Source organism: Halichoerus grypus, chromosome 8 (assembly GCF_964656455.1).
Source record: "Halichoerus grypus chromosome 8, mHalGry1.hap1.1, whole genome shotgun sequence".
In the NCBI taxonomy this organism is placed as follows: domain Eukaryota; kingdom Metazoa; phylum Chordata; class Mammalia; order Carnivora; family Phocidae; genus Halichoerus; species Halichoerus grypus.
Window position 1 is genome coordinate 4708046 of NC_135719.1, and position 19560 is coordinate 4727605.

At 49.2% G+C, this 19560-nt stretch overlaps 1 protein-coding gene across 2 annotated transcripts in view; it reads right to left on the reverse strand.

Annotated features, from left to right (window-relative positions):
- SLC28A1 (solute carrier family 28 member 1) overlaps window positions 1-15083 on the reverse strand; it is a 48477-nt gene extending 33394 nt beyond the window's left edge. For both annotated transcript variants that reach the window (XM_078078840.1, XM_036083095.2), the window contains exons 1-5: window positions 15026-15083; window positions 14141-14252; window positions 13216-13304; window positions 11956-12047; window positions 7487-7670 (exon numbers count right to left, since the gene is read on the reverse strand). In XM_078078840.1, the coding sequence (XP_077934966.1) occupies window positions 7487-7670; window positions 11956-12047; window positions 13216-13304; window positions 14141-14236 (461 nt within the window). In that variant the 5' untranslated portion in view covers window positions 14237-14252; window positions 15026-15083. The remainder of the gene's footprint in view (window positions 1-7486; window positions 7671-11955; window positions 12048-13215; window positions 13305-14140; window positions 14253-15025) is intronic.
- Between the last annotated feature and the right edge of the window lie 4477 nt (window positions 15084-19560).

Genomic DNA, 19560 nt, shown 5'->3' on the forward strand with positions numbered 1-19560 from the left:
ATTTTAACCCAGGCACCCGGGCAGCTAGTCTATCCTCTTAACTAGCTCGGTGCACGGCCCCCAGCTGGTAAGAGGCAGACCCAGGACCAGAGCTCAGGCAGGCCACGTCTAGGGTCCACTGCTTACTTCTGCCCCTGTTTCCAAGCACCTAACACCCCTGGTCCACGTGCACAGTTCCCACCCTGTCTCTGTGCCACTTGCCTTGCTATTTCTCCCGACGTTAACTTACTTTATAAAAACTTAAGCGCAGGGGCACCTGGCTAGCTCAGTCTGTAGATCATGCAACTCTTAGTCTCAGGGTCATGAGTTCAAGCCCCACATTAGGTGTGGAGACTACTTAAAATAAAATAAAATAAAATAAAATAAAATGAAATAACAAATAAATATAAAAATATTTAAAATAATAAAAAAATAAAAATAAAAAATAAAAAATAAAAAAACAAACAAAGCATGTTTGGGGCTGGGTTTTTGTTGTTGTCATTTGTTTTTAACGGCTTTGCAGAGGTATAATTAGCATATAATAAATAGAATACATTGAAATGTACAATTTTAAAAAATTTTTAAAAGAAGGGCGCCTGGGTGGCTCAGTCGATTGAGCGTCCGACTCTTGATTTCAGCTCAAGTCATGTTCTCAAAGTCATGAGATCAAGCCCTGTGTCGGGCTCTGCACTCAGCGGGGAGCCTGCTTGAGATGCTCTCTCTCTTTCTCCCTCTGCCACGCCCCCCCACTTGCACACGCGCTCTCTCTCTCTTAAAAAAAAAAAAAAGCATACAATTTGATAAGTTTTGATGTATGTACTCACTTTGAGACCATCACCACAATTAGACTGTGAACTTATCATATCCATCACCCTCAAAAGGTTCTTCATGCCCTTCTGTAATTCCTGGCCTCCCCCCTTGTCCCCAGGCAGCAACTGATCTGTTCTCTGTCACCAGATTAGTTTGCATTTTCTAGGATTTTATATAAATGGGATCATACCGTACATATCCTTTTTTTATGTGATTTCTTTCTCTCGTAACTATTTTGTGATTCCTCCATGTTTTTGCATGTATCAGTAACTCATTCCTTTTTATTGCTGAGCAGAATCCCATTGGGTGGATGCACCACATCGGGCTTATCCGTTCATCTGCTGACGCACACTTAGGTTGTTTCCAGTGTTTGGCTATGACAGATAAAGCTGCTCGGAACATTCAAACTTTCATGTGCAAGTCTTTGTATGGATATACGCTTTCATTTTTCTTGGGTCAATACTACTTGGGTAATACTGCAGTAAGTGGAATGGGTGAGTCATATGGTAGATCTCACTTTTTAGGCGATTGCCGAACTGTTTTCCAAAGTGATTGTACAATTTTACACCCCCCACCAGCAGTATGTAAGAGTTCCAGTTTCTCTATATTTTTGCCACACTTCATATGGTCAATCTTTCAAATTCTAGTCATTCTAATAGACATGCAGTAGTATCTCTTTGTGGTTTGCAATTCCCTAATAACTAATGATGTTGAGCATCTTTCCACGTGGTTATTTACCACTTACATTTCTTCTTTAATGAAATGTCTGCTCACATCTTGACCCTATTCTTCAATTGGGTTGTTTTTCTTATCGAGTTTTGAGGAGAGCTTAATATATTCTGGATACAAGTCCTTCGTCAAATGTGTGATTTGCAAAACTTTTCTCATAAGCATGCCTTCTCTTTTTATTCTCTTAACCATGTCTTTTGAAGAGAAGTTCTTAATTCTGATGAAATTCAATTTGTCCAGTTTTTTAATGTACTGTGATTTTGGTTTTGTATCTAAGAAATTTACTTAACTCAAGGTCACAAAGATTTTCTCCTACATTTTCTTATAGAAGTTTTATAGTTTTAGGCTTTCAATTTACATTTTTAATCTATTTTCAGTTAATTTTCCATATACTGTGAGGCATGAATTATATTATTATTTCATTTCTCTTCTTTTTGACTATGAACGTACTGTTGCTTTAGCATAATTTGTTGAGATGATTATTTCTACATTGAATTGCTTTAAGTACCCTTGTCAAAAGCCAATTCGCTATATATATGTAGATCTATTCCTGGACTCTATTCAGTGCCATTGATCTATTTGTCTGTTTTAATGCTGATACCATATTGTCTTGATTATTGTAGCTTTACAGTAAGTCTTAAAGACAGATAGTATAAATTCATCAAACTTGTTCATCTTTTTCAGTGTTGTGGCTATTCTAGGTTCTTCTTTGCATTTCTTTTTTTTTTTTAAGATTTTCTTTATTTATTTGAGAGAGAGAGAATGAGAGAGAGAACACATGAGAGGGGGGAGGGTCAGAGGGAGAAGCAAACTCCCTGCCGAGCAGGGAGCCCGATGCGGGACTCGATCCAGGGACTCCAGGATCATGACCCGAGCCAAAGGCAGTCGCTTAACCAACTGAGCCACCCAGGCGCCCTCTTCTTTGCATTTCTACATGAATTTTAGAATCATCTTATCAGTTTCTACCCCAAAAGTCTGCTATAATTTTGATTGAGATATTACAAAAATCTATAGATTAATTTGAGGAGAATTGATATGTTGACAATACTGAGTCTTTTGATCCATGAAGCTGGTCCCACTATTTAAGTTTTCTCTAATTTCTCTCAGCAGTGTTTTGTAAGTTTCAGCGTACAAGTTCGCACATCTTTTGTCAGATTTTTACCTTAAGTATTTTATGTTTCATGCTATTCTAAATGGCATTTACAATTTTAAGTTATTGCTGTTTATTGTTAGTATATTTAAATATATATTTTTTTGCATGTTGATCTTGTATCCTGCAACTTGTTAAACTCACTAATCAGTTCTATTAACTCTTTTTGGTAGATTCCATAGGATTTTCTATGTACACAATCATGTTGTCTGTGAATAAAGACAGCATTACTTCTTTTTCAATCCACATGTCTTTCATTTCTTTTTCTTACCTTATCACACAAGCTACAACCTTCGGTACAATGTTGAATAAAAGTGATGAGAAGGGACATTCTTGTATCTTGATCTCAGTGGAAAAGCATTCAGTCTTTCACAGTCAAGTATGATGTTAGTTGTAGATTTTTGTTATTTTGTTATCCCTACTTTGCTCAGAATTCTTATCAGGAATGGATGCTGAATTATGTCGAATGCTTTCTCTGAGTCTATTGACATAAACATATGGGTTTTTTTCTTTTTAGTCTATTAATATGACCTATGACATTAATTTTTTAATGTTAAACCAACTTTGGATTCCTGGGATAAACCCCATTCATTCACATATTAAATCCCTTTTATATATTGTTGCACTTGGTTTTCGAAAATTTTGTTAATAATTTTTACATCTTTAGTCATGAGGGATACTGGTCTGTACATTTAATGTGATTATTGGTTTGGAGGAAGGGTTGCATCTACCATCTTGCTATTTATTTTCTCTTTGTCCCACCTATTCTTCATTCCCCTTTTTCTATTTTTCTGCCTTCTTTCAGATTATTCTAAAATGATTCTCCTTTATCTCTCTCACTCGCTTTTTTAACTTGTTAGCTATAACTCCTTGTCATGTTATTTTAGTGGTTGCTTTAGCATTTATAATATACATCTTTAACTTATCACAATCTACCTTTAAGTGATATGATACTACTTCACATTCAGTATAAAAACCTTATAGCAATATAATTTCATTTCTTCCCTCCCTAACCTTGCTCCTTACTTCTACATAATATAAATTCCACAATACACTATTATTCTTGCTTTATAAGTTGATTACCTTTGAAAGAGATTTAAATAATAATAAAAATAGTTGTTATATTTACCCATATAGTTGCCATTTAATGCTCTTCACTAGATTTCCCTCTGATCTCAGTTTCGTTCTGTTTGAAAAATTTCCTTCAACATTTCTTACAGTGCAGGTTTGCTTTTGATGTCTGAAAACTTCTTTCAGCTTTTGTATATCTAAAAGAGTCCTATTTCTCCTTTTTTGGAAGGATGTTCTTTCACTGGTAAAGAGCTCTAGGTTGACAGATTTTTGTTTTGTTTTGTTTTGTTTTTACTATTCCATTGCTTTTTCATGTGTATTGTTTTTGAGAGGAAATCGGTTGTCATCTGTATCTTTGGTCCTCTGCACATGTTTTCTTCTCTGTTTTTAGAATTTTCTGTTTTGTTACCAGTTTTAAGCAATTTGATTATGATATGCCTTGGTGTGGTTTTCTTCTTGTTTCTTGTGCTGGGGGTTCATGGAGTTTCTTTGGGTTTATAATCTTCATCAAATTGGAATATTTTGGACACAATTTCTTCAAGTAAATTTTTCTTCCCTCTTTCTCCTCTGGAGACCTCAGGTACATGTACCCACTTAAAGTTGTGCCATGGTTAACTGATGTTTTGTTGGACTCTTTCAAGTTTTGTTTTTAAGATTTGTTAGGCAGAGCCTGAGCAGGGTTTATTCTATGGTTAATTTTTCCCTACTATTGATCCAAGATCTTTAGTACTCTAAACAATTCCCTGTGGAATTACGAAGTTTCCACTCTGACTGTTGAGAATAAACACTATTTCTGGCCCTGTGTGACTTCCAGGCACTGTTCCCTCTAATCCTTTCAGGTGGGTCTTTCCTAGGCTTTGGGATGGTTTTCTCATATGCATTCACTGATCAGAACTCAGTTGCATACTCAGAGAGGACCCTCTGTGGATTTCTGGAGTTTTCTCTCTGTGCCACTGTCTTCTCTCATACTCTGCATTGTGAACTCTTACCACCTTGGCTTCCCTGGCTTCCCAGCTCTGTATCCTCAACCCAGGAAATCTGCTGGCCCACCTTGGTTCCCTTTCCCTGCACTGTGGCCTGGAAACTCTCTCAATGCATTAAGGGGTGGAGCAATCATAGGGCTCATTTCCTTTGTTTCCTGTTTCTCCAGGATCACTGTCTTCTGCTGCCTGATGTCCAATATTTTAAGAGCTATTGTTTCATATATTTGTTCCAGTTCTTTAGTTGTTTCAAGTGGTCTCTGTTACTCAATCTTGATTGGAAGCCCCAATATCAAATACATGTGTTTTTTAAATCGAGACAAAATTCACATACCATACAATTTGCCCATTTAAAGTATACATTGTATGGGGTGCCTGGGTGGTTCAGTTGGCTAAGCATCTGCCTTCAGCTCAGGTCATGATCCCAGGGTCCTGGGATTGAGTCCCACATCAGGCTCCCTGCTCAGCTGGGAGTCTGCTTCTCCTTCTCCCTCTGCCTACTGCTCGCCCTGCTCGTGCTTTCTCCCTCTCTCTCTCTTTCAAATAAATAAATAAAATCCTTAAAAAATATAAAGTATATAGTGTAAGGGTCCTCAGTATATTCAGAGTTGTGTGACCATCACTATAATCAATTTTAGAATATTTTCATCAGCCCAAAGAATAACCTAGAACCTCTAGCCATCACCCCCAATCTTTCCATCCATTCCCCCCAACCTTAGTCAATCACTAATCTACTCTCTGTCTCTATAGATTTGCCAATTTGGATGTTTCATATAAATGGTTCTTTGTGACCAGTTTCTTTCACTTAGCATAATGTTTTCAAGCTTTGTCATTATTATAGCATGTAACTTTCCCTTCTGTGGCCAAATAATATTCCATTATATGGATATACATATTGGACTTATCCACTTACCAGTTGATGGATGCTTGGGTTGTTTCCACCTTTTGGCATTATAATGTTGCTATAAACATTTGTGTACAAGTTTTTGAATAGACATATGTTTTCATTTCTCTTAGGTATATACCTAGGAATGGGATTGCTACATATCCTCACCGAGCAGGAAGCCTGATGCGGGGCTCAATCCCAGGACACTGGAATCATGACCTGAGCCAAAGGCAGATGCTTAACCGACTGAGTCACCACGTGCCCCTGAAACTAATGTTTTCTAAAGCAGCTGCACCATTTCACATTTCTACCAGTAGTGGGTGAGGAGTTCGAGGCTTCCATAACTGGGCCAACACTTGTTATCATCTGTCTTTTTTGTTATCATCCCAGTAAATGTGAAGTGGTATCTCATGTGGTTTTGATTTGCATTTTTATGATGGCTAATGATGTTAAGCATGTTTTCATGTACTTACTGGCTATTTGTATATCTTTGGAGAAATGTCTATTCAAATCCTTCTCCCATTCTTCAATTTGGTTGTTTTTTTATTGTTGAGCTGTAATTCTAGATACAAGTCCTTTATCGGATACATAATTTGCAAATATTTTCTCCCATTCTGTGGATTGTCTTTTTGCTTTTTTGATGGTATCCTTTGAATCAAAAAGTTTTTACTTTTCATAAAGTCTAATTAATCTGCATGTATTTTTGAAAGGAAACCTTACATCAATACCTCCAATGGAAAGCCAGTATTAATGATTAGTCACAAATAGATGATTGTATAAACAAATCCTTTCACAAAACCATTTAACTCTTTTATTATTATTTAAGTGACACCCTTTTGTGTTTTTTTAGTTTTTTTAGCTGCTCCAGGGATTATAATGTGCATCCTTAGCATAAGACAATCTGCGTAGAGTTAATACTGTACTAGTCTAATAAAAGTCCAATTGTAAAAAAAAATCTATTTATAAATTTATTTTAATTATTACAAATTATAAAATTTTTAGATTTTATTCAGTTTATATAATTTATTAATTTTTAAAATTTTAATTTATTTAAAATTATAAATTATAATTATGAATAATTATTATTTATTATACATGTATTTATAAATAAGATGAAAAAATGTGCTCATCCATAGGCCTGCTCAAATCATTTTGCTGTGGTAGCTCCCTAGGTTAGTCACTGGATATCCTTGAGCACCAGTTTCTTTATCAACAAAATGGAGTCCTGAAATAGACTGGGGGTCTTCAGATTTTTTTTAAGCCACAGAAACCTTTTTTTCCAGCTAATTATTTATTTTTATTTTTATTTTTTGCAAACCTCAGTTTATAAAACAGATAAAATAGAGCTTCCTGGTTGTAATGGGGATTTGGGGAGGGGGGTCTAATGGTCCCCCCTCCAATCTCTCCCACCCTATGGCACCTCCAAGGTTTCCAGACCTCTAAGGAACCCAGTTTGAAAACCAGGGGATCCCAAACTGTTGTCCAGGAACATGGCTGGCGGCACGAGAATCCCCTGGGGGTTCACTAAATTCATGGACACCGGGACCCCAATCCATCCTGCGGACTCTGACTCCAGGGGTGGTCCCCTGCAGCTGTCTGTCTCTCCTGCCCCCAGTGATCCCATAGGAGGTTCTGACATGGGCCCCCCCTGTTTGGGTGGGCTGGAACCTCTGAGCTTAGGAAACTGTTGAGTCCTGTTCTCAGGTGACCCGGGGCTCCCAGGGGGCTAACAGAAGGGAGGGTGCCCCATTGCCCGGGAACCCCCCGGGTGGGGCAAGGACTGAGGCCTTCCTCACCCAGGCCGGGTGGTGACCCCGGAGCAGACTCAGAGGCCTCAGCCAACGGCCCGCCCACCCTGCCTGGGGCTGTGAGCTCACTCACCTCTCAAACCATAGGCGCAGGCGGAAATGCCCCAGACGCTTGACACACCTCAGCAGTGTGCGTCCCAGCAGCCTCTTCAGCAGGCTGTGGGCCAGGAAGGTGAGGACCACACAGGTGAGGACAAAGAGGGCCAGGGCCCTCTGGAAATCCAGGAGGCTGGCAGTCAGCAGGAAGGCAGCGAACGCTGGGAGTGGGGGGGAATGAAACAGAGAGGGGTCAGTGACAATGACACGGGCCAGCCCCCCTGCCCCCCAGCTCCACCTTGTCCCATCCAGGGCACGGAGGACCTCTGCACCTCAGCTGCCTCATCTGGAATTGGGGACAATCATCCCGGGCTGTGCTGGAGGGTTGGTCCGAGTAACTGAGGAAGGTGTGTGGAGGGGCTTTGCACACCTTGAACTTGCTGACCAGCTGTGAGGGATGAGAGTATGTAAGGAGGGGGTTCCGAGCATCAGCGGAGGGCCTGCTCTGTCCCAGATCACACGGGGTTCCATGGTGGGCGGAGATGGACAGGACAGTCACTCTGGGACGGAGTTCACTCATGTGTGCCAGGATCCTACTCTGAAAATATGGACCATTTTCTTCCTAGAATTTCCTTCTCCCCGCTTGCTCCTCTCCTCTTTGAGTAGCTAAGCCAACCTGTGCTCTGCCTCAAGAAAGGAACATGACAGGGGAGAGCAGAGGGGGAAGTGTCTCTCCCTGCCTTATGAGTTTCAGAAGCCAGGGCCCTTGAAGAATGGAAAGGACTTATAGTTCTTCCACTCGGTAAAAATGTGGGCTGCAGCATTGTGAATAAGTGTAAGTCCTACCCTATCCCCTGTGCTGCCAGACTAGTTAGAGGACAGACTAGTTAGAGGACAGACTAGCTGGAGGACAGACTAGCTGGAAGACAGACTAGTTAGAGGACAGACTAGTTGGAGGACAGACTAGCTGGAGGACAGACTAGTTGAGGACAGACTAGTTGGAGGACAGACTAGTTGGAGGACAGTGGTTGGAGGACAGACTAGCTGGAGGACAGACTAGTTGGAAGACAGTGGTTAGAGGACAGACTAGCTGGAGGACAAACTAGTTGGAGGACAGACTAGTAGGAAGACAGTGGTTAGAGGACAGTCTAGCTGGAGGACAGACTAGTTGGAAGACAGTGGTTAGAGGACAGACTAGCTGGAGGACAGTGGTTAGAGGACAGACTAGCTGGAGGACAGACTAGTTGGAGGACAGACTAGTTGGAAGACAGTGGTTAGAGGACAGACTAGCTGGAGGACAGACTAGTTGGAGGACAGACTAGTAGGAAGACAGTGGTTAGAGGACAGACTAGCTGGAGGACAGACTAGTTGGAAGACAGTGGTTAGAGGACAGACTAGCTGGAGGACAGTGGTTAGAGGACAGACTAGCTGGAGGACAGACTAGTTGGAAGACAGTGGTTAGAGGACAGACTAGCTGGAGGACAGACTAGCTGGAAGACAGTGGTTAGAGGACAGACTAGCTGGAGGACAGACTAGCTGGAGGACAGTGGTTAGAGGACAGACTAGCTGGAGGACAGACTAGCTGGAGGACAGACTAGCCGGAGGAGCTGGTGGCTCCTGGGAACAGAGGAGTCCTGCCTCAGGGAGGCAGGGAGGGAGATTTCAGAGAGAGGAGCGCCCGTGCTGTGTGGGCCGTAGAAAGCTTCTGGGGTTCTGCACAGCAGAACGGGCCCTGAAGCAGCAGAAGCGATCTCTGTGAGGAGCTCGGAAGAGGAGAGGGGAAGGACCAGAACAGACCCCCGACGGAGACGGGGGCGTCTCCATGGCTACCTGCAAGGGCAGAGGACCTAGGACCAGCAGCAGAAGTGGGCAGGTCAGGACACAGCTGAGGACTGACAGCGGCTATGGGGCGGGGGGGACTCCTGGGGAAAGGGGTGAAGGAATATTCCGCATCGACAGACATTAAGTTCCGATCACGCAGCTGGGATGATGAAATTGAAATAGCACAGGAGTTCTGAGAAAGCAAGCTCCCTCCCTCTCACACCGAGGTTTGTGGGCTGGGTCTCTGACCTGCACAGATGTCACTTAGGGACACGCAGATGTGGCTCTGGGGGCGGGGCCGGGGATGCAGGCCCAGGGCCGTGGGAGGCCGAGGGGTGCTGCACTCAGCACCTCCCAGCCCTTGTGGGGTTCCTGCTCGTAACCACCCACAGCCAGGTCTGTGCTGATCCCCATTTAGAGATGAGGCACCTGAGGTCGGCGAAGCAGGGTGACTCACACTGGGAGGGAATTGAGCTAAAATTCCTACCCAGGTCTGTCTGTCTCAGGGCCCCATGACTCGGGGGTGGGGGGGACTGGCACACTGTGCGGGAGAGGAGGCGGGGTGGACAAGTCCCCCAGACAGGGCATGGAGAGACGTGTCTTCGGAATTATTTGTGTTCTTCTAGGGTCTGCTCACCCCTCTGGTGACAGGACTCGTCTGCTCCCACTCTGAGTCCATGTGGTTCAGTGGGAGCCCAGGGAGGGGTACATGACCCAATCAAAGACTTCCGGCGACTTGGCCAGAAATATGGGTCTTCTTCTGAGACCGGGGACCCCAAGGCCCTCTGTTGGTCAGCGGCCAGGACTATCTCTGCACCCATGGAGAGAGCCCACCTAAGGGGAGGACTCCATGGGTACGGCTCAGGCACACAGTGCTGAGAACACGAGCTTCATCATTCTGCCGCACCTCCTCCCAGAAAGTATGCGAAGGGCCTCACCATAAAAGACACGATACAGTGAAGTTATCAAAGAGCTGGAGGAAAGCAAGATCACAAACATGGAGAAAATCGAGATTGGCCATTGCAAAGGATCGTTTACTGACAGTGACGACAAAGGCAAGATAGGAGGAGATAGATAATTTTCATGATCTTCAATCATTTTTTAAGGTTTACTTATTGGGGGGGAGGGGCAGAGGGAGAGAATCTCGAGCAGACTCCCTGGTGAGCACGGAGCCCCACACGGCGCTCCATCTCACGACCCTGAGATCATGACCTGAGCTGAAATCAAGAGTCGGATGATTGACTGAGCCCCCCAGGTGCTCCTGTGTCGATCATTTCTTCAGGAGGAACCAGTCTGAGTCTGAGTGAGGGTGGAGGCAAGGGGGACAGAGAAGGCCCGGGCTCAGATCCTGCCAAAGGAAGACTTCACTGTCTCAGACATCTCTAGAAGGAAGCTTCGAAGGGCCATGAACCAGCCCATCTCAGCAGACGGCCCTGCTTTTGCTTTCAACATGGAGACCAGGGTCATTGCCATCATGGCGCTCTGTGGCCTCTCCCTGCCTGGCCCCCTGAGGCGGGGCGGAGGGGGGGGGTTCTGCATCCACACCCACACCCTCTCCATCTCCTACCTGCAGGACCCGGTGACCCGCCCCTCCACTGGGCCCCTTGCCCTCTTTCCCTGCGCCTAGGGGCTGCCCTCCACCTGCCATCTGTCTCCTCGTCCTTCCCCCTTCTTTCTATACTCCCACCCCCCACCCCCACCCCGGCTCACAAACACAGTCCAAGTGTCTCCTGTCACCAACACACCCCTTCCTTAACACTGTCACACTCGCCTTAATATTCCCACCTGTCCTCATAAAAAATCCCTCCAAAGAGCTGTCTACACTTGCTGTCTACACTGCCGCACCTCCCACTCACTCAATCCGGCCCCTCCCCCCGCTGCTCCCTAGTGACCGGCTTGGCGCTAAATCCCCTGGCCGCTCCTCCGTCCCTGTTCCGCTGCTCCCCTTACTGCACAGGAGCTGTTCACCCCTCCTGGCCCCCCACCCCCACAGCCCCTCAGGCTCGCCCTGCCGCTCCCTCTGCCAACGCCCCCTGCGCGGCTGGTCCCCACACCGCGGTCACTGACGCCCCTCGCGATTCATTCTCCGCGCGTCCCTGGAGGAGTTTCCCGAGGGTCTCTCCGTCCTGACCCTTCGTCTTCTCACCCACGTGCTGCTGCCCTCACCAGCCCCCCTCACCCCTGCCTGCCTCTCCCAGGCTCCCACAGTGTGGATCCGGCCCCAACGCTTGCCTGTTAAATCCCTCAATGGCTCTCTCTGGCTCTGGCGGAACATTCCAGCCGGCACCGGGCCGGGTTTCACCTTCGCTCCTGGAGTCCTGCATGGAGTGCCTTCTCACCCCTTATTGTCCTGCTGCTTCCCTGGCTGGCTCCTGCTCCACCGGTGAGGCCTGAATGTCACCTCCTCCTGGAAGTCCTCCCTGACCACTCCCATCTTTCTCTGGTGTTCCTAGATGGCTGGCTGCATCACGTGGAAATACTAGCTCCCCTCTCCCTTACTGATCGCAGACGACCTTGGGAATAAGACCCGCTCTGGCTTCCTTCTGATGTCCCAGCTTCTGGCACGGAGCTGGCCCTGAGTCGGTTGTTGAATTATTGGATTAGTGGAGGCCCTGAGACATGGATGGCGGGGTGGTGGGGGCTGGGAACGGCTGTCTGCCAGGTGCGGCTGGGCCCCAGGCTCACCGGTACAGAGCAGGCCCGCGCAGATCCATCGGAAAAGCTGTGTGTGCTCCGTGCAGAAGCGTCGGGCCCTCAGCGCCGGCCGCGGGCTCCGCCTGGGGAGGGGACCGTCAGGGTCCGCGCGTGGCCCCGGACTCCTAGTGCCAACACCTCAGGGGAGGCCACTCAGGCACATCCCCAGTGCAGTGGAGACACGGGCCGAGCCGGGCGCTGGCCTCGACATCACAGCACCGGGGCAACCCCCCCCCCAGAGCAAACCGAGGAATGCCCCAGGCCCCCCACGCCGGCCACGGCAGCCGAGCCTCAGCCTGGAGCGGCAGCGGCCCTCCTGAGAATTCTGCCCTCGGCTCGGGAAGGAGATAAGCCAGATGCTGAGGAAGAGCCGCCCACCCGCAGAAGGGCGCAAACCAGGACGGCCGCCTCGCCTCCCCGTCCCATTTCCACCTGTCTGCGTCCCAGCTCGGGGTTCTTCCCGGGGACGGGAGACTCACCACCTGAGTCAGCAGCCCCTCCCAGCATGTGAACAGCCCTCCCCACGCCGGCAGTTCCCCCCGCCCCCCCACCCGCCACCCCCCCCCCAACCTGGCCGCCTGTCTATCCCGGGAGGAAAGGCGGCCCCTGGGAGGGGGCTGTGTTAGGGACGCCCCGCCCCTCCCTGTCCCCACCTCCCTCCTCCTAAGGGAGGCCTTCTTCCCCAACCTCCCATCCGAGGCACACAGGTGGGCTCCCTGCCCTCCACACCCCTCCGCCTCGTGCTCTCCTCAGCTCAGGATCTGGCCAGTGGGGACCCCAGCGAGCCTGGGCCTCAAGAGACCGAGTTCTAGGGTCCCACTTGCTGCCCGTGTGACCAGGGCCGGTCTCTCTTCCTCTCGTGGCTTCGGCCTCCCCACGGGAAATGAGGGGACCGGCCCAGGCCAGGGTCTTTCCAACTAAGCCTCGAGGTTCCCGGAGGTGCCCCAGAGACCCAGTAGGGTAGAAGGCAGGCGGGGAGGTTCGGGGCCCCCATCCGGCTTCAGTCAGAAGAGCCCCAGGGTATGGAGTGCGGTTCCTGCGGGGATTTGGTTGTGGCCGCTTCGAGGCCCGGTGGGAGCCTCCGGCCGGGCTCACCCCTGAGGCAGCAGGCCGCAGTGCGCATTCGTCGGCTAAAGCACATTTGCTCCTTTTGGCGACAAAGGTTCTGGAAGCCCCCTCCCTATTGTCAGGAGGCCAGGTTCCTGTCCCTGCCCCCCAGGCCAACCCACGTCCCTCCTGGAGGCCACCTACCGTCCTGAGAAGGGCTCCGCGCTGGCCTCGGTCCAGCTGTCCCCACCCTCTGCAGGGCTTGAGACGTTGCCAGGGGTCCGGCCTTCCTCCTAAAGCCACCAGACAGTGACCAGAGTGTGCCTCCTGCCCCAAGTGAGAGCGGAGAGGGACCCTGGCTGCGCGCTGTGTGCCCATGGGCATGTCGGGAGGGCGCTGGGGTGGGGGCTGGGCTTTTGCACAGGAAGTCATTAGAGGACAACTTCATTAAATTCTGCAAAGCGCACATTGAGCGCCTACTGTGTGCTGGACTCGGTGCCAGACACATCCCGCCCTCAGGGAGCTCCTGGGCTGCATGCAGAGGGGACCCTGGAGCCTCGCGGTGGGTGGTTGGGAAGCCTCAGGTGGGCCCACCTCGTGGCATGGCTCCAGGACACCGTTTGCCCTCCTTTCGTCCGTGGAGTTGTGTTTCGGGGGGTAGAGGTTACAGTGTGAAAGGCACACCCTGGGGTTGCTCAGTGTGCTGAAGGGGCAGGGGGCTTTGTCAGGGGAGGTTGGGAGGGAAAAGGGTGTCATATTCGGCTCCAAAGTTCTGGGTGGTGGGCCTCCAGTTGGCCATTCCGGAGCAAGGACAAGAGGGCCAGCTCCTTAAAGGCTGAGGCCTCCCCAGAGATCCACCCCCACCCCACCTCCAATCACGTGGTGTCTCCTTGTTTTTTAGATCACAGCTCAAACGACCCCTCCGGCCTTTCAGACTAGGGCAGGTGCTCCTGGCACATCTCAGGTCCACAACACAGGGTTCATGAGCGAAATAAAGGGGCTGCACGTTGGGTTGCGGGGCAGGGAGGTCCTAATTTTTCAGGCAAAGAGGTAGGAGGGGTGAAGGAAGATGGTGAACAAAGGGCCCTCCCCCCAAGGGGCCAAAATGGGGAAGGGGAAGGAGACAGACCAGGCTTTCCAAGAGCTCAGCCCCCTTGTTCTCCAGACCATTGGCCACAGATGTGAGCGAGATGGACTCTCTTCGTTTTGGTGTCTTGTCTTCCATGTGCCCGACCTTCCAGCTGAAAGACAAAGTCGGGGCCCAAAGCTGAAAGCAGAAGGCAAGGCAGGACCCAGGTGGGGGGCCCAGAGAAGGGAGGAGGATGAGAGAGGATGGAAACAGGGAGCAGATGCCTGGTGCCGCTTTGATCATCCCGGAGCTCAACCCTCCTTGGGCCTGGGGGCCACAGAGGAAGGCGCCCCTTCCTGCACTCACTTCTGAACCCATGGGACGCAAGTCCTTGCATATCTGGGGGCCAGCAGAAGCAGGGCAAATTCTGCCCACCTCACAGGGAGGGCAAGGAAGGAATCATGTAAAAGAACCTCTAGCTCTCATCACTCCCATAGCAGGTTAAAGCCATTGCCACTAAGTGATAGCTTCACCGTATTATACTGTCCCGCCTCTGAAAGCTGGAAAAATAATATCCCAAAGACTCTCCCAGTCCCTGGATCCAGCTAGACCTGAAACCAGCCCCACCACTGGACCTTTCAATTCTGAAAGCCAATAGTCCTTTTTTGGCTGCAGTTCATAGGCCTAACTCATCTGAATAAGAGCCTGAGCTAAGACCAAATCTCTCCCCACTCCTGTTTCTTCCCCTTGGGGAGCACCCTACTCCATCCAAACACCGGCCTGGTTAAACTCACACGTTCAGAGGCACATACACATGGGTGCACACGCGAGCAAGGAGACGTGTGCAAGTTCACACACAGGCAGAGCCCAGGAATGCCTAGCTACCTGTGCACACACACAGATGCACAACTGTCCGGGGAGGGGCAGGACCCCCGTCCTACTCACATATTGTGGTGAACAAGTCACTCTCGGGGAAGGACAGAAGCGCGTATTTCCACGGGGACAAAATGACTTCAACCTGCTTGCACTTTGGCCCGTCTTCTCTTTTCAGTGCAAATTCCTGGGCAGAGTCCAGAGCGGGAGGAGGTTGGGCCTCCCACCCAGCTCGGTCCAGCGCCCTCTCCAGGGCCCAGGGCCGCGGCCGGGGCAGGGACCCCAACCTCTCTCAGGGAAAAGGGAAAACAGAGCCAGTGGGCCCCACTCTGGGCCTGGCCCACTGGGCTCCTGCCTTCGAACTTCATCTGCCTTCCTCCTCTGAGACGCCCTCTTCCCTACTCTCCCCTCTCCCACATGGGCCCACCTCTTCCAGGAAGCCTGTCTTCACTATTCTCACCCTCTCTAAGTTCGCCCCCGCCCCCGTGGCCTCCTTCTGCACCGGCCCTCCAGGTTACCCAGGCTGGAGGATCATGCACGTTAGCTTTCATCTTGCATCTCACCAGTCTCCCTTCCTCACGGAATCAGTGATTATGACAACAACCTCCTTTCCCTGAGCTGGAAGGTAAGGAAAGCAGGTAGCAGTCACAAACAGCGACGGGTCACGTCCAAGCCTCCATGACGTCAGGACAACCGAACGCAATCACGCTGTTGGCCCCTTCCTCCCTCCCTGCCTCCTTTTCTTCCTTCCCTCCTTCCTTCCCTTCTTCCCCATATAAGTAACTTATTTATTCTTTTTTTTTTTTTCAAATTTTTATTTAAATTCCAGTTAGTTAACATACCGTGTAATTGTATCTTCTTTTTTTTAGCCGACGCCTAAGCAACAGTGTGCGAAGTCAAGGGACAAACTTTAATGTTTCAGTCCTCCAACTAAACATTAAACTGTTCTGACAGGGTGGATGACATCTCTTTAATAATTATACACACTCAGGACAAAACCCCATGTGATGCATAAACATTTCCTGGTAACACAGGCGGTGGGATTACCTGCAGTTACTGGTTGTTCTAGACGTTCGGAGAGGATGATGGATGGAGGGTGGGGGTGCCCCTTGCCTTTAAAAACATTTTTTTGTCTGTCACTCTGATTAGCAAAGCATTACAGGTGCTTCGTGAAACACCGCATACAGAAACAGATGTATGGAGCACAGCAAGTGAAAACCCCTCCAAGCGGAGCCCCCTGGAGACGACCCGCTGAGTTTGTGGAATTGTTCTCCAGACTTTGCCTTTATGTTATTCCTTTTACAAAGGAGGCTCCGACTACACCAGCTCTTTTTTTTTGCAATCTGGGGCAGAGATCCACACCCTGCCCCCCTCACTCTGTTGGGGACCCCTGTGCGGCCTTGATTATAAACTCAATGTCCACGGTGTCACCTGGTTTATCCTAAAGGACGCCCGCCTCCGTGGGCTAGGAGCCGTCCTGGCAGAGGGCCTTATCAGGCCCCAGAGAGGCTGCACCTGCTTCTCTGCTTCTAGCCTCTTCCCCCTCCCCTCCCCTCCCCTCCCCTCCCCTCGGCCTCCTCACCTCTCCCCTCCTCTCTTGGTTTCTCCTGGTGCCCGAGGAAAGCCAGGGGGTAGAGCACATCCAGCAGCAGCCAAGCTTGCTTCCAAACATTCCCTCTGTTGCCCCTTAAACCCTTGACATTTTTGTGTGCCCTGATCTAAAACATGGATTTCATAGGTGGTGTGTCATGGTCTGAACCCTGAGCCAGAGCCTAAAGACTCCGAAAATCAACTTGTTTCTTTCAAGTTAACAAGGGGGGCTAATAGTACCTACCTCGTAAATGAATACTGATGGGGATTCAAGGAGCTAACGCAGGTGAGGCGTCTGGCAGGGAGCCTGGCACCGTCAGGCTGGCAGGGGTCACCACTGTCACAGGGCCCACCTCGGGGATGCCTTGACACCACTCTCCTCCTCCAGGCTCTCCTGGAGGACTTTCTCCCCTGCTCCTCCCCTCAAGGAGTGACCCCAGATCCCCTCAAGTGATCCTGGACCCCAGAAGCCAAATGCTTTTGGTGGAATTTGGCTGAGAGCCCCAGGCTGGCGGTTGGGAAGCCGGATAGGTTGGGATGAGCACCTCCACCTCCCCGGGGAGAGACCCGGAGCTGGAGGACCTCAAGGGTCCTGGCTGTGCACCATCAGGCTCAGCCTCAGCTGTCACCTCACCCTCTGCGTGCCCACCTCCTGAGGAGCTGGTCTCTGAGGTCCCACCCACGGGAGGCGGGGGCTGAGGGAAGCGCAGGACTGAGCTGGGGATGTGGCGGGGAGCGCTGGGTCCAGGGCAGAGGCGAGGACCATATCTATACATCTATGTCTCTATCTATCTACTTTCCCATATCAGTATATATATATACTTTCCCTTCCAATCAAAACAAAATAGCACTTAGAAGGATTTGTACTGAAGGGCCTGCTCCACCTCTCCCGCCCCCATCCCCCTCGTCAGAGGCAGCCACGCACGTTTCTGGTGTCTGTTTCCTGGGGCCACTTCCTGTGTCGGGGCAATTCTTGGCCAGAGCGGAAGAGAATCCTTTCTCCTTGGCAGGCTCTGAGAGAAGAAAGAGAATGTTTGTATAGGTGGTGAGTGAGCCGTTCGGAACTGTCAGAGGCAGATATTATCAGAAGCGGTGTTCAACAGTCTCTTCACTCTCTTCTCATGACTTTGCTCACACCCCTTCTCAGCTCTTAGACACGGTTTCCCGTGCCCAAGCAGTAGACAGCAAGAGAGGCTCTTGCTGTCAGGTTCCATAAATATGAGCTTGTCATCCTTCTCTCCTAAACCTGCTTCTGTCTCTTAATCCTCGGCTGGTTGACAGAAAGGACATCCAGTAATTCCATACAATGTTTCCTTTCTTATTTGGGGCATTGAAAGATGGGCTTCCTATAGTCGTAGCAGAAATATTCTAAACCCGATGCATATACAAATTCTGATGACATCGGGCAAAATACAAAAGCTGAAGAAATAGTTTAGGCTAGTTGTAACTCCTATAAATTTTATAAATTTGGGGAATGGACTCTTCCAAGACTTAGAGCACAGTGTTCTTCCTAGAAGCTGTATAGCACGTCCACGTGTTCACAAGGGAAGGAAGACGTCCAATGTCCCAAAGACCAAAACCGTTCTCCCCCACCATCCCCGGCCCACCACCACCCTAGCTGGCTTCGCATGACTCTCCAAGGGCCCCCTGATATAGTCTACCCCTCACCCCTGGCTATTCATTGGGAACAGATGGGCACAAATGGCCATTACCCAACAGAAAACAAGAGGATGACTCTGGGGCTCATCTATCTCAGCAACAATAAAGGGCTGGTTAAATAAGGACACCTGGTCCCACACCCAGGTCTCTGAGGTTTCCCTAAACAGTTAAGAGATCACTATCTCCAAATATTGAACCGGTTGCTACTTTGTGAAGTCTATTTCCCTTGTTGTTCTTTTATGTTCTAGCCTTCTTGCCCTTCCATCTCGTATCAGCTTCTTACGTAATGAGAGATTGAGATGTCTCCTCTTCAGTTGGATCAAGCTAAGATGCTCTACAAACCAAGATAGGTCGTAATTCACGTCATCCTGTTGGGTTCAAGGATGACGTCCCTGGCTTTGGTAGGTTTTATACCAAAGGCTGTATCCTCCGTCTGAGGTGTACCATTTTCCACAAGCCATCGACAGGGGCTGTGGGGGCTACTAATTAGGATCTCCATTGCCTTGTTGGCCCAGAGCTGACACTGAGTCACAGTTGAGAAGCTGGTTAATTGCATAGGCAAAAATAAGCCCTTCATTGTTTCCTCCCCTCCCCTGTCAGAGAAGTGGTCTCATGGCACCCACTAAGCTTTAGAGCAAGTCCTGATATTTTTTTTAAAAAGATTTTTCATTTATTTATTTGAGAGTGAGGTGAGAGTGAGAGAGAGAGAGGGACTAGCAGCCTCCCCTCTGAGCATGAAGTGTGACACGGGGCTCCATCCCAGGACCCTGAGATCATGACCTGAGCCAAAATCAAAAGTCAGACGCTTAACCGATCAGGCGCCCCAAACCTGATATTTTTATAGAAGTTTCCACAAGGAGGATTTTATGCTTCCTAGGAGCAGCCAATAAAATGAATCTACCATAGACCAGTAGTGTCCGTAGGAAAGGTACTGACCAGTAGGACATCACAAATTACATACAATTGTTAGGAAGAACAAAAATGAAGACCTCTGAGTGTCACATCTAGACGTTGAGGCTTTCCAGGCATATCTTGCCTGCCTCCCTCCACCCAGGTGGAGTTCCACCAATAACATCGTGCTGTAGAATGAAAGACACAGCCTCATCTCTGACTCTCCTCTGACTCGTACCAACTGTTCTTCCTGTGTGGACCTGCCGGTTACACACCATGACTCATTTTCAAGCATTTCCTTTCCATTTCACTATGCCTGTAGAAGCAAGTTTCATCGTTCCAAAGGCTGCAGCCAATTCCCTTCACTCCATGGCCATGGGGGTTTGGGGAGAGCCTGACCCCACCCCAGGAGCTAAACATCGGCCAGCTTGTGGGTCAGGAGGCCATGCTGACTGTCTCCCATAGGA